Source organism: Geotrypetes seraphini, chromosome 2, assembly GCF_902459505.1.
Source record: "Geotrypetes seraphini chromosome 2, aGeoSer1.1, whole genome shotgun sequence".
NCBI classification, from domain to species: domain Eukaryota; kingdom Metazoa; phylum Chordata; class Amphibia; order Gymnophiona; family Dermophiidae; genus Geotrypetes; species Geotrypetes seraphini.
In genome coordinates, this window is record NC_047085.1 from 63039149 (window position 1) to 63053096 (window position 13948).

The window sequence follows — 13948 nt, forward strand, 5'->3', positions numbered from 1 at the left end:
GTGGGGTTAGGGGGTCGCCGTGGCCAGGAGGGTCTGGGCTCCCTTCTGGCCCAACTACACAAAGTACGGGGAAGGCGGGTGGGGGTGTCGTGGGGGTCGGCCAGGGGGGTCGCGGGTCGGCTGGGGGACGGGCGGAGGTTCTTGGGGGGGGGGGCGGTCGTTGGGGGGGGGGGGTTTGCGTCGAGGGCAGGAGGGCCTGGGATCCCTCCTGCCCGTAATGTAGTGCGGGGTGGGGTTAGGGGGTCGCCGTGGCCAGGAGGGTTTGGGCTCCCTCCTGGCCCGATATTGTTGGGGAGTCGGCGGTCCTTCGGGGTGAGGGTGCGAGTGGTCCTGCCGGGGGGGGGATGTATCGGACGTCGGGGAGTCGGCCGGGCAAGAGGGCTTGGGCTCCCTCTTGCTCCGATCGTGGATGCGGGTGCGGGTGGGAGCGCGTGCGAGCGGTCGTTCGGGGTGGGGGTGCGAGCGGTCCTGCTGGGGGGGTGAATCGGGCGGGGTGGGAACTATGTTTAAAAACTTTTGTATACCGCGCTCAGGCATATAACGCGCGAGGGTTATGCGCGGTACGTAAAATCACGTATAACGCGCGCGTTATATCCGCGAAAATACGGTAATAGGTGGGCCTAGGCCCACCAAATTCTCATGCCCTTGTTATGGATGGCGGGGATTCCCAAGCCCCACCATAGAAACATAAAAACATGATGGCAGATAAAAGCCAAATGGCCCAGCTAGTCTGCCAATCCACAGTAACTATTATCTCTTTCTTTCTCCACGAGATCCCACATGCTTATCTCAGGCCCTTTTGAATTCAGACACAGTCTCTGTCTCCACCAACTCTTCTGGGAGGCTGTTCTAAGCATCTACCACCCTTTCAATAAAAAAGTATTTCCTTAGATTACTCTGGAACCTATCACCTCTTAACTTTATCCTATGCCGTCTCATTGCAGAGTTTTCTTTCAAATGAGAGAGACTTGACTCATGCGTATTTACATTACGTAGGTATTTAAATGTCTCCTATCATATCTCCCCTCCTGCCTTTCCTCCAAAGTGTACAGATTGGAATCTTTGTCTGTCCCCATATGCCTTATGACAAAGACCACCATTTTAGTAGCCTTCCTCTGGACCGGCTGCATCCTTTTTTTATCTTTTTGAAGATGCAGCCTCCAGAATTGTACACAATATTCTAAATGAGGCCTCACCAAAGTCTTATACTGGGGCATACCTCTCCCTATGCAACCTAGCATCCTTGTAGCTTTTGCTGTCACCTTTTCAACCTGTTTGGCCACCTTAAGATCATCACATACAATCATACCAAGTCCCGCTTTTCTGTCATGCACATAAATTCTTCACCCCCTAAACTGTACCGTTCCCTCGGGTTTTTGCAGCCCAAATGCATGACCTTGCATTTCTTAGCATTAAATTTTAGCTGCCAAATTTCAGCCCATTCTTCAAGCTTCACCGGGTCTTTCTTCATGTTATTCACACCATCCAGCGTGTCTACTCTATTGCAGATTTTGGTATCATCTGCAAAGAGGCAAATTTTACCCGACAACCCTTCAGCAATATCATTTTTTAAAGTGTTAAAAAGAATAGGCCCAAGCAAAGAACCTTGAGGCACACCACTAGTAACATCCCTTTCCTCAGAGCAATCTCCATTGATCACTATCCTCTATTGCCTCCATCGCCTTCCACTCAACCAGTTCTTGACCCAGCCCATCACTTTGGGACCCATCCTGAGGGCACTCAGTTTATTTATTAGACATCTGTGTGGAACACTGTAAAAGGCTTTGCTAAAATCTAAATACACTACATCTAGCGCACAACCTCTATCCAATTCTCTAGTCACCCAGTCAAAGAAATTGAACTGTTCCTTCTCCCACTTCCCCGCAGCAATGTCCAGGCACTGACATTGCACTGGCCTCCTTCTGCTGCATATTCTCAGTTTTGCGCATATGCAAAAACTGAACATGCACAGGGAGAGCAGGACAGCAGTAGCACATGGACAGAACCTTGGACTGGAGAAAGCAGGAGAGGGGGCAGCTCTTGTCACCAGAGGACCCTTGCAGCTAGTGGGGCTTGGGCATATCTACCAGCTCAGGTATTTAATGCTTTAAATTGGTCTGGGGTGGGGGTGGAAGGAATGTGAAGACCACATGTTTGTCCAGTATCCCACCACAAGTTTGTCCAGTATCCCACCCAAAATTTGAGGTATTGCTACACCTCTGGCCTGCATGGCTAAAATTAGGTTTTGAACGAATTATAGAGAAAAGACGGTGTGGTCAGAGAGCCAGCATGTTAAGAAGTTTGTAAGCTCTATGCTGAGGTAGCAAGCTTGCTGCTTCTACTCTCAGGCCCTCAGTAATCCAAGGTGTGTTTTATCCATAAGTATTTGTACATTACTAGCCAGTGCTAGTCCTTTCTCTCTGTGAGAGGGGCTAAGCTCAGAACTGTAAGGGACAGAATTCCTATTGCCAGCATATCGCACTGTAAGTTTGTTTTCATTGTTTTGTGAGCAATTGCGTTAAGAGTAATTTGGATTAATAATAATAATAATAATTTATTTCTTATATACCGATATACCAGAAGTTCAAAGCGGTTCACAACATAAAATGCATACAGTCAATGTTTTAAGATACACAATAAAACAATCAGTCTGAAATACAATAAAATCAATAAAATAGATCAGTTAAAATTTAATAAAGTTAAAACAGTGGCATAATTAAGAGTATGGACAGCTGTAGGAATTCATAAACGTTAAGACAGAGACATGATTTAAGATTTAAAACTTGTCAAACAGACAAGTCTTCAATGGTTTTCTGAAGTCAACATAAGACCGGCGCCATTTTCTGGAAGTGAATGACTTAGCTGTCAACATTTTCCTGAAAAAATCCCACGAGGAAGCCATTACTGATTGGTGAAACTGGCCCCGTCGGGTGAATATTTTATCACATAACGCACTTTGCACTAAAGCACTTTTGAAGACATTTTGAGATAAGTGCACTTTTTGCTGATTCTTACTGAGCATGATATTTATTGAGTACGATAGATTCATATAAGCTTTAAATGAATGAGTGAGAGGTTTTGGTCGATGAACGATAATCCACCCTGCAGGTGTTAATCCAATGTTCATTCATTGAAAGAAGCAGGATATCTGAGACCTTTCCTCTCAACATCGACACAACTTTTAAGTTGTGGCATAGAAACCTGGTTGTTGGTTTGGAACAAAAACAGCCTTGATGTATTGTTACACATGATCCGAGCAATAGGCATTGTGGATCGTAAGCCTGGCAGTAGATGACCATGCTCGATTTGCGCACAAGAGCACATTAACGTTGTATGTGATCTTGTACTGAATCAGGAAGATGCACTGCAAACACATCAAACAACTCACCGAATAGCAAGAGAAACAGGAATAAACCAGACAACTTTAATTAGGATAATTCATGACAATCTGAAATTAAATTATCTTAACTGTTGGGCATGACACTTTTTAACTTTACACAACAAAGACACATGTCTGAAATGGTGCAAGCAACTTTTGACCAAGTACCCGGAGCAAAGCATCGGCTTCATCTGATGGAGATATTTATAGTAATTCCGCCGATTTAAAACACAGGATGATCGTGGCTGTTTGGGCTGAACTGAAGTAGAGCGTCATCGACAAGTCCATAGATAAGTGGTGGCCAAGGCCAAGGGCATGCCTTCTTGCAAAGGGAGTACACTTCGAATAGCTGCTTAATTGAAACATGGTGCAAAATGCACCATAAAACTTTTTGATGTGTTTTTATTCAGTTCACAATTCATTTTCACAAGGTAGTGTTGTGGTGCGGAGAGAAATATTTACATTTTACATCAATTTCATTCAGGACTCGACACATTAAATTTCATAAGTATCAGCTGAGTTCTGTGGAAGATATAACAAAAAACATTTTGGTGTGTTTTTTTCAGTTAACAGAGGAAAGAAACGCAGTTCAAGAGGTAGAAAAGGGGAATGAAAGCTCGCTGGTGGATAGTCAAGTATATGAAAATTTTTCCTGTACAACTAATTTGCAGGGAAAATATACTACCGTTGATTCCTTAAAGCAAGGTCTTACCTTCAGATAATTTCAGCAGCCTGCAGAGAGGATCGCCGTAGCTGTAGCGATCCTTGCAGTCGGCCATCATCCTGTGCACCACGTTCCCTCTGCCACAATCCCACCCCTCCTCTGATGTCAGGGGCAGGATCGCGGCAGAGGGAACGTGGTTCTCAGGACAACGGCAACCTGCAAGGATAGCTACGGCGATCCTTTCTGCAGGCTGCCGAAATTAGTGGGAGGTAAGAGCGAGAGGCACTGCAGCACTTCCCGAATTGCACTTTGTCTGCCGGTGGGCCAACTTAAGTTAAACTATTTAATTGTCTGGCGGGCCAAATTTTACTACACCCGCGGGCCAGAGTTTGACATGTTTGCTCTATGGTATACATTTTCAGGGCTTCTGGTCTCTCCTCTTACGTCTTTTGGCGCAAACCTCCTATCATTTTCATCGCCCTCCTCTATTATATCTCCCCTCTCCCGCCTTTCCTCCAAAGTATACCTATTGAGATCTTTAAGTCTGTTCCCATATGCCTTATGACGAAGACCACACACCATTTTAGTAGCCTTCCTCTGGACCGGCTCCACCCTTTTTAGTTCTTTTTGAAGGTGGGGCCTCCAGAATTGTACACAATATTTATATATTTATTTTAAAAATAAGACAGACAAATGTTAATAATCAGATCCTTAGAAAATCAGCAATCGGGAAAAATCAATGCCTAAAAAAAGGCATTTACAAACAATTGTGTTTTTAAATAGTTTCCTGAATGTACCTCTATTACCACATTTCCGTATTTACCCTACAAGTGAGTTTCACTATTTTACCCCTGCACAACAAAAAGTCATTACACTGGTTTCTACATGACGAAGACCACCAACCATTTTAGTAGCCTTCCTCTGGACCAACTCCATCCTGTTTATATCTTTTTGAAGGTGCAGTCTCCAGAATTGTACACAATAGTCTAAATCAGGGGTGCCCACACTTTTTGGGCTTGCGAGCTACTTTTTAAATGACCAAGTCAAAATGATCTACCAACAATAAAATAAAAAAAAAACCACAAAGCACACTGTATGCATAGAAAATGTTAATCATCATTCCTATTCCAGGGTTTTTCAAAGAGGTCAAAGCAGATGACTCTAAGCACTATCACCTCAGTAACAACCATACAAAAATAGACAAATATACCCCCTCCCTTTTTATTAAACCACGATAGCAGTTTTTAAGCGCATGGAGCTGCGCTGAATGCCCAGCGCTGCTCTCGACACTCATAGGCTCCCTGCACTAAAAACCTCTATTGCGGTTTAGTAAAAGGGGACCTTAGTGTAAAATATAGACAGCAGATATAAATTCAGACACATTTTGATCACTAAATTTAAAATAAAATTATTTTCCCTACCTTGTCTGGTGATTTCATGAGTCTCTGGCTGCACTTTCTTCTTCTGACTGTGCATACAATCTTTCTTCCCTTCTTTTAGCCTGTATGCTTCTTCTCCTCCAGACCTCATTCCTTCCCCCCAACTTTTCCTTCCTCTTCCCTGCCCTTTCTTTCTCTCTGCCTCCCTTTCATTTTTTTCTGTTTCTCTTCTTTCCTTCTGTATCCCTGCCTGCCCTTTTTCTTTCTTTCTCCCTGCCCTTCCCCAAGCCACTGCCACTGCCATTACCATCGGGGACCAGGACCCAAACGCCACCAATAACAGGCCCCAAGCTCTCCCTGCTTCGGCCAACCAGCATTCCTCTCCCCGACGTCAATTCTGCCGTCGGGAAGAGGAAGGCTGATCAGCCCAAGATCGTGATCAACCTATTGGGGGAAATGCTGCCGGGTCCTGCCTTCGCGGAAACAGAAAGTAGGCAGGACCCGACAGGAACAAGAACAAATGCTTCACTAACCTGTCTCCCGCATTAGCCCGTAGCGAACGCTTGCTTCAGGGCTCTCAACATGTGCGTGCAGGCTTCCCTTCTCCCCCCCCCCCCTCCCCGGACATAACTTCCGGTTTCGGAGGGAAGAGAAGAGAAGCCTGCACGTACACGTTAGAGCCCGGAGCATAAGTTCGCTAGGGGCTGAAATCTCCAAGCCGTTTTTTGGGGTTTTTTTTTTTAATGTTCAGCAGCGGCAGATGACAGCTGGGCGGACCGCCCAGCTAAAAGGCCCTAGGGAGAACACTGGAGAGGAAGGCTGATCGGCCCGTAGATCAGGACGGCAACACGAGTGCGATCGACTCGAGTTGCCTTCCTGAGCTACTGGTCGATCGCGATCGATGCGTTGGGCACCCCTGGTCTAAATGATGTCTCATCAGAGTCTTATATAGGGGCATCAGTACCTCCTTTTCCTGCTTGCCAATCTTCTTCCTATGTATCCAAGCATAGGGAGTGATATGAAACTGGATATAAGCCCTATGTGTTTAATTTTTTATATGGGCTTCTTTTTGGGACTTTACATAGGTGTCCTGTTAGAAAATTTATCCTCCCTCTCTCATGTATACAAAAGCTTTTTCCTTTTTTTTTCATCTGTGTACATTTGTCTCCTTAAAGTTTTACATACAGGCCCATGACCAATATACATCTAACTTTAAATATGAGAATCCTGTATGAAAAACTTTTTTAAAAGCTATGAAAATGTGTATGCCAGTATGTTGAGGGAGACCACATGAAGGCTAAAGGCTGCTAAATACCAAGTACTGTACATATAGATTTTTTTTTTTTTCTGGCATGTTGCTGAATCAGGAAGTAACACATTCCATGGTGGTGTAGTTCAACGAAGAAAAACCTATTGGAGTCCACCTTCGAATCCCTGGGCCTCAGAATCTAGAATAGACTACCTCTATACTTACATCAGGACCTCTCTTATTACAGCTTCAAAAGAATGTTAACCAAGATGATCTTAAGGTGTCCAAACAAGTAGTAAAGGTGACAGTGAAAGCAAGAAGGATGCTTGGGTAGATAGGGAAAGGAATGGCCAGTAGTGAAGTGAGACCTCATTTAGAATATTGTGTACTAGTCGGGAAATTTCACCTTCAAAAAGATATAAATAGGATGGAGTCGGTCCAGAGGAAGCCTACTAAAATGGTTGGTGGTGTTCATCATAAGGCGCACAGGGATAGACTTAAAATCTCAATATGTATACTTTAGAAGAAAGGCAGGAGAGGTGAGAGATAACCTATGTGGCATAAATGTGCATGAGGTGAGTTTCTTTCAACTGAAAGGAAACTCTCTGGAATGAGGGGGCATATGATGAAGGTGAAAGGAAGTACCGTATTTTTTGCTTCATAAGACGCACTTTTTCCACCCCATGTAAGTGTCGTCTTATGAAGCAAAGATACAAATTTGTTAAGCCCGCTGCTTCCGCCATATATTTTTAACTCCTGCCGCTGCCACATATTTTTAAGCCACCGCATATTTTTAACCCCCCACCACCCCTGCATCTTTAAAACCCACCCTCCTGCCCACAGGCTTGTTGGATTTCTTCTCCCTTGTTGACACCAGAAACTAGATAGGCCATATATTCTTTATCTGCCTTCATATTTCTCTGTACTATGTTTCTAAAATTTAGGCTTTGCCATGTATACCAAATAAAACTTGGTGTAAATGCCCCTGCTTAACTTAGGCAAGGATCAGGCATATTCTGTAATAGTTATAGTATTCATAACTTATAGAAATGCCTACAATCTGCCTATGCTCCCTTTTCGGATAGGCATGATAAGTTTATACACATAACATTATAGAATACACTTAGTAAGTTATGTGCATAAATGCTAATTAGTGCCAATTGGTTCTGACAATTGCTTGTTAAGTGACAATTACCAGCACCTATTGGCTTGTTAACCAATTAAGTTATGCGCTCAAATCCCCAATGTTATCAATGTACACAGATTTAGTTGCCATATGTACAATCTGGGGGGTCTCTTTGTATGGAAAAATACATTTATGAATCAGGCTCTTTTCTGCCTTGCCTTCATTACCATACTTCATAATCAATATAAGTTCAGAAATATACAGACTGTTTGGAAGATACTTTTCAGTTCTTCTCCTGGAAAAACCAAAAAGAAACTAAACTTAATTTTTTAATCCACTGCATTTTTTTCTGCGTGAATGTTTGCTCTGGATATTGTGAATATTGCTGGTAATGTCCAGGTTTTTCTCTCTAGAATACAATGGAGTATATAACTATGGCTGCACTGTCCAAGATATTTGCCGCAACATTAACATATCCTTATCAAGTAGTACGAGCACGTCTCCAAGATCAGCACAACAAATACTCAGGAGTATTCGATGTCATTGCCCGGACATGGAGGTAGGCTTATAGTACTTATAATGCTGACATAAATTGTAAAGTTAAACCATAACCCTCAAAACAAAAAAAGAAAGAAGTAAACCCATATATTATTGTTTAATTGAATTGTTTACTCAGAATGGTGGCCAGACAGTGCAAATACAGGTAGTTCCTGGACAGTGCACCTGTGTACTGTTTCAGTAGTGGTCTTATATCAAATGAATGTCCTAGACATGCAGAAGAGGTTTGCTAATGAGAACAAATAGACTAACATTTGATCTGAAGTAATATTTATAAACTCTGTCTAGACAGCAGCACTCCTTCATCCACACTAATTAAGAGAATGAATGTAACTGTGATCCACATGTCCACTCGTATAACAATCTCACTTGTTGCGACTGGGCCATCAGATCAACCTTTTAATTTGTCATATTCAGTATTCTCCCTAGAAATTTTTTCCAGCCGGGTGGCATGAAAAAGTAGCCGGGTGGGGCAGGATGGGGAAATTTGGTGGTGCAAATATGGTGCTATGCAAATTACCCCTCCCTGCTCACAGTGAAGGAGTAGGGCAGGGGTGTCCAACCTTTTGGCTTCCCTGGGCCACATTGGACGAAAAAAAATTTTCTGGGGCCACACAAATACTAACACTAGCTGATGAGCAAAAAAAAAAAAAAAGGCCGAGCAAGTCCCAAATTTGCAATCGCTAATATAGAAGATGTACGTATCTAATAATAAACCTTCATTAAAGGAACACTGTGGAGAGGAACCCCAAAAAGCAGTAATACTTACCCTGACTGAGTGATCCTCCACGTACACCGCTGACAGTGGAAGCAGCCACAGGCTTCCGCATCTCCACTCTGATGAGCAGGGATGCGCACTTCTGGTTTTCCCATTCACTTCTATTACAGCTACTGTGAGCCTCTTCAGAGGTGAGCCTCATCAGAGTGGGGATGCTGCATCATCTGTCATCGATGCACGTGGAAGATCGTTCAATCAGGGTAAATATTATTGCTTTTTGGGCCTCCCACTTTGAGCTTAGGCTCCCTCAAAATGAACATCTCCCCTGCTGTAGCTAGTAGGGATCCTCAAACCTCACCAACTGACGGCCACCTCCTCCCCCTCCAACTTCCCAAGTTCTGCAGGTGGCAGCAATATTGCAGAGCTGCTGCCTTCCCTCCTCCCTTCCCCCCCCCACACACACCTTGGCTTTCATGCATGCTTGAAAGCAGTGACAGCTTTTAGGATATTGCCATTGGCTGCAAAGCTTGGAGATTTTGGGTTGTCAGACTGGAGGAAGATGTCTTCAGGTGGCAGGGCTTGGGGATCCCCAATAGCTCTAGTATTTGTAAATTGCACTCAGGCAGGGAGAAACTTTGGTGCAAATTTACTAATTTTGGGCTCCAGTCCTTCCCCCAAATCAGCTGTACAGTATATGACTACGCCACTGAATATAAAAATAATTGTGATGCACATATCCCATAGCTAACATATACCAGTTAATAAATTCAAAATAAAACAATTTTTTCTACCTTGTTGTCTGGATATTTTGTTTTTCCATCCTCTTGGTCCCAGTTTTTCTTTCTGCTTTTTGTCTATCTTCAACTAATTCTCTTTCCAGTGTCTGCTGTCTATTATTTTCTCCTCTCGTTCCATTTCTCCATGGACAAGCAGTATAAGTCAGCCCCACTTTTGGTGACGTCATCTACGTCCCCAATTCGGATTTGCTCTCCTAGAGCTCAGGTGAGGCTTTGGGAGCCTCATCTGAGCATGTGCGGGTAGCCCTATATATACCTGTGCTGTCCCTCATTTAATCCAGTTTAGTTCATCCGCCCTCCAACGGCCGGATCACAGCTCTCCAAAAAAAAAAAAAAAAAAAAACACGAAAAACAGAACAAAGAAACCAGAAGAAACGGAATGGAATCAGGAAAAAATGCAAAACCGGGATTCAAGAAGTGCCCGACCTGCAAGAGGAAAATGAGCTCCACAGACCCCCACGAGGTGTGTGTCCGATGCCTAGGAGAGGCTCACCTCATGGCCGCCTGCCCTCAGTGCCTCAAGATGTCCCCGAGAGCCCGCAAAAATCGCCTGCACACGCTTCAGAACCCGGGGGAAGACAAGCAGAAAGGGAAAAAAATCCCCACCAGCAGCAGGGAAGACACCATCGGCACACCCGACGCTGAAAAAGCCCCCCGGGGAGCCCAATCGGCAGCTACAGAAAACCCTGCTTACCTGCTAACTAAAGAAACACAGGGACAGCAGAGCAGGCTGCTTTTGAAACTCTCTGGCCTCATGAGACATTCCCCGTCGGCTGCTCCAGGGCCCGGGTCGAATGCAGAGGCACAAACAATGGCAAAAACGGCCGAGGGTCTCCTATCCCCTCCGCCTGCTTGCCCCAGTGCGCCGACAGTGCCATGCTTCGATACAGCACGGCGCCATGTTGCCTCCAGCCCAGAATCACTCTCTGCTCCGATTCCAGATCCCGATGATGTCAGCACGTCGGGATCCGCCCCCTTAAAGGCACAGCTACTCCTAAAAGCTGCACAGCCTAAAGACAGTGCTTTTTCAAGCATGAACACTGACTCTGCCCAGCAAACCAGCTGCAAACAGTGAAAAAGAAGGAAGCGACACAGGACAACTTCATCTTCTTCCTCCACCTCCCCCTCCTCTGCCTCTTCAGTCCCGCCGAGGCGGCACAGACACCACCACGGAGCCAGGAGCAGGGGCAGGTCCCGCCAATACAGCGCCAGTGCCCCCGACCAACCAGCCGCCACCATGGACCACCAACAACTACTTAATCTACTCAGCAGATTCATCTCACAAAATGCAGACCAGGTGCGGCAACCATCACCGGCAGGGAGGCATGGAGCACAGACAGCGGCATCTCACTCACCGACCACAGGCGGCTACGCCTCGGACCAGAGTGAGCGCTACCAGCCAAGCTACGCCTCAACAAAAAGCAGCCCACATGCATCAGCATTGGGGGAGACTCCAGACACTGAGCCTGCAAATGGGACAGCACAATCAGACACTCCCGCAGAAGACCTCACCTACCCCAAGTTCCTCCAGAAGGTGGCCACGCGCCTAGCACTTGCTCCAACACCGGAGCGAGAGGCGACAAACGAAGTGCCGGGACTGCTAAAATACCTGCAAGTGCAAAAGACCACAGCGATACTACCAGCCCACAAGTTGCTACTAGATCGCCGGGACGAGATCTGGAAGACCCCAATGTCAGGCACCGCTGTGTCCAAGAAACTGGACCAAAAATACCAGATCAGTGAGGCACCAGGCTTTGACAAACCACAGCTCCCTCATCATTCGATCATAGTAGAATCTGCACTCAAAAAAGCGAAAAGCAACCGCCCTCATGCCAACGATCCCCCGGGCAAGGAACACAGGACCCTGGATTCCACTGCTAAAAAGGTCTACCATGGCTCCATGCTCAATGCAAAAATTGATACCCACTTATTCCACCTGACCCTGTATAACAATGCCCTCCGGAGGAGAGTAGAGGAAACCCTGGACACTCTACACCCGGAGGAAAAAGCCTGCATAGCTCCCATACTGCAGGACATGGAAGAATGCGGTAAACATATGATAAGAGCGACCTTCGACGCATTCGAAACCTCGACCCGCACAGCTGGGGTAGCCATAGCAGCCAGACGCCTGGCATGGCTACGAGCCTCGGGACTCAGAGAGGACACCCATGAGCGTATTGCAGACGCGCCATGCTCAGGGGAGAACTTATTCGGAGACAAAGTGACGGAAGCAGTGGACAAAATGAAGGAACATTGCACTACTCTCCAAACCCTCTCCTCAGATGGCCTGGTAAAAGCCGCAACAATAAGACGGCACATCAACCAGTATCGCCGACAGAACACCAATGGAAGGCGGTATGACAGCCAGACCAGATGGCCACCACACAGACAGAAAGCACATCAACCCAGCGCCCCTTACCAGCAAAGGCAGCGCCAGAGGGAACGAAAACAACACAAGCCAGCCACTTCCACCGGCACGAAAGCGGGGCCCAGTTTTTGACTCATCAACATCGCCCCCCACCCCAGTAGGGGGCCGCCTCTCCCTTTTCCACAAGGCCTGGGAGAGAATAACCACAGACAAATGGGTGCTACGAATCATAAAAAAGGGATACCGCATCAGATTCCGCACCCACCCACCACCCAACCCACCAAAAAGAAACTACAGGGAACCGCAGCCAGAACTCATCTCCAGAGAAATAAAAGCTCTCCTCCAAGCGAGAGCAATAGAGCCAGTACCCAGGTCACAGCACAACCAGGGATTCTATTCCCGTTATTTTCTCATCCCCAAGAAGACGGGAGGGTTCAGACCCATCCTAGACCTACGAGGCCTGAACGAGCACGTAGTCAGAGAAAAATTTCGGATGCACTCCCTAGGGACAATCCTACCACTAATTCAAAAAGACGACTGGCTGGCCTCTCTGGACCTTCAAGATGCATATTCCCACATCCCCATGCATCACTCCCAAAGAAAATTTCTACGATTCAGAACCCTAAACCAACACTTCCAATACCGGGTCCTGCCCTTCGGACTCTCATCTGCACCGAGAGTCTTTACAAAATGTGTCGCCGTAGCAGCGGCCCACCTCCGCAAGAGCGCCATATGCATGTTCCCCTACCTGGACGACTGGCTACTGGCGGGTCCATCGGCCCAGGCAACAGCAACAGCGGTAAAAACAACGATGTCACTCCTGCAATCCCTGGGCTTCCTCGTAAACATCAAAAAATCCATAATACAACCAACACAATCAATAGAGTTTATAGGGGCAAGAATTTGCACACCCCAGAACGCAGCCTTCCTACCCCACTCAAGGGGAACAGCAATACGAAAACTAACTCAGAATATGTCGGAGACACGTACAGTCACAGCCAGAACGATACTACGTCTCCTGGGCCATCAAGCTGCCACCATACACGTCGTCCCTCTTGCCAAGCTCCACATGCGACCCCTGCAATGGTTCCTCAGAAAAAATTGGAACCAACACACACAACCTCTGTCACACAGAGTCATAATGGACCAGAAAATCTGCAACGGCCTCGAGTGGTGGACACAGCAGCAGAATTTGTTCAAGGGCAGACTCTTCCAGCAGCCACAACACCAATTGACACTCACCACAGATGCCTCAAAGCAGGGGTGGGGAGCCCATCTCCTCCACCTGAGAACCAAGGGCCCCTGGTCCCCATCCGAGAAAAAACAACACATCAACCTGCTAGAACTCAGGGCAATTGGGAATGCCCTACAAGCCTTTGCCCCCTGGATCTCCAACAAGACCTTACTGATTCAGACAGACAACCAGGTGGCAATGTTCTATATCAACAAGCAGGGAGGCACGGGCTCACTCACCCTCTGCAGAGAGGCCCACAAAATCTGGACATTCGCTTTAGCAATCAACACCCTCATCCAGGCCACCTACCTCCCGGGCCAGAACAACGCCCTGGCGGACAGCCTCAGCAGAAAGCTGGACCCCCACGAATGGTCCCTCCACCCGGAAGTAATCCAGGAACTCTTCCACAAGTGGGGCCTCCCAACAAGAGACCTCTTTGCAACGGAGGACAACAAAAAGTGCCCACAATTCTGCTC

The 13948-nt window shown here is 46.4% G+C and overlaps 1 protein-coding gene across 1 annotated transcript in view; it reads left to right on the forward strand.

Annotated features, from left to right (window-relative positions):
• Positions 1 to 13948, forward strand: part of SLC25A32 (solute carrier family 25 member 32) — a 72298-nt gene that overhangs the window by 42581 nt on the left and 15769 nt on the right. The window contains exon 6 of the mRNA XM_033933399.1: positions 8211 to 8356. Coding sequence (XP_033789290.1) covers positions 8211 to 8356 — 146 coding nt within the window. The remainder of the gene's footprint in view (positions 1 to 8210; positions 8357 to 13948) is intronic.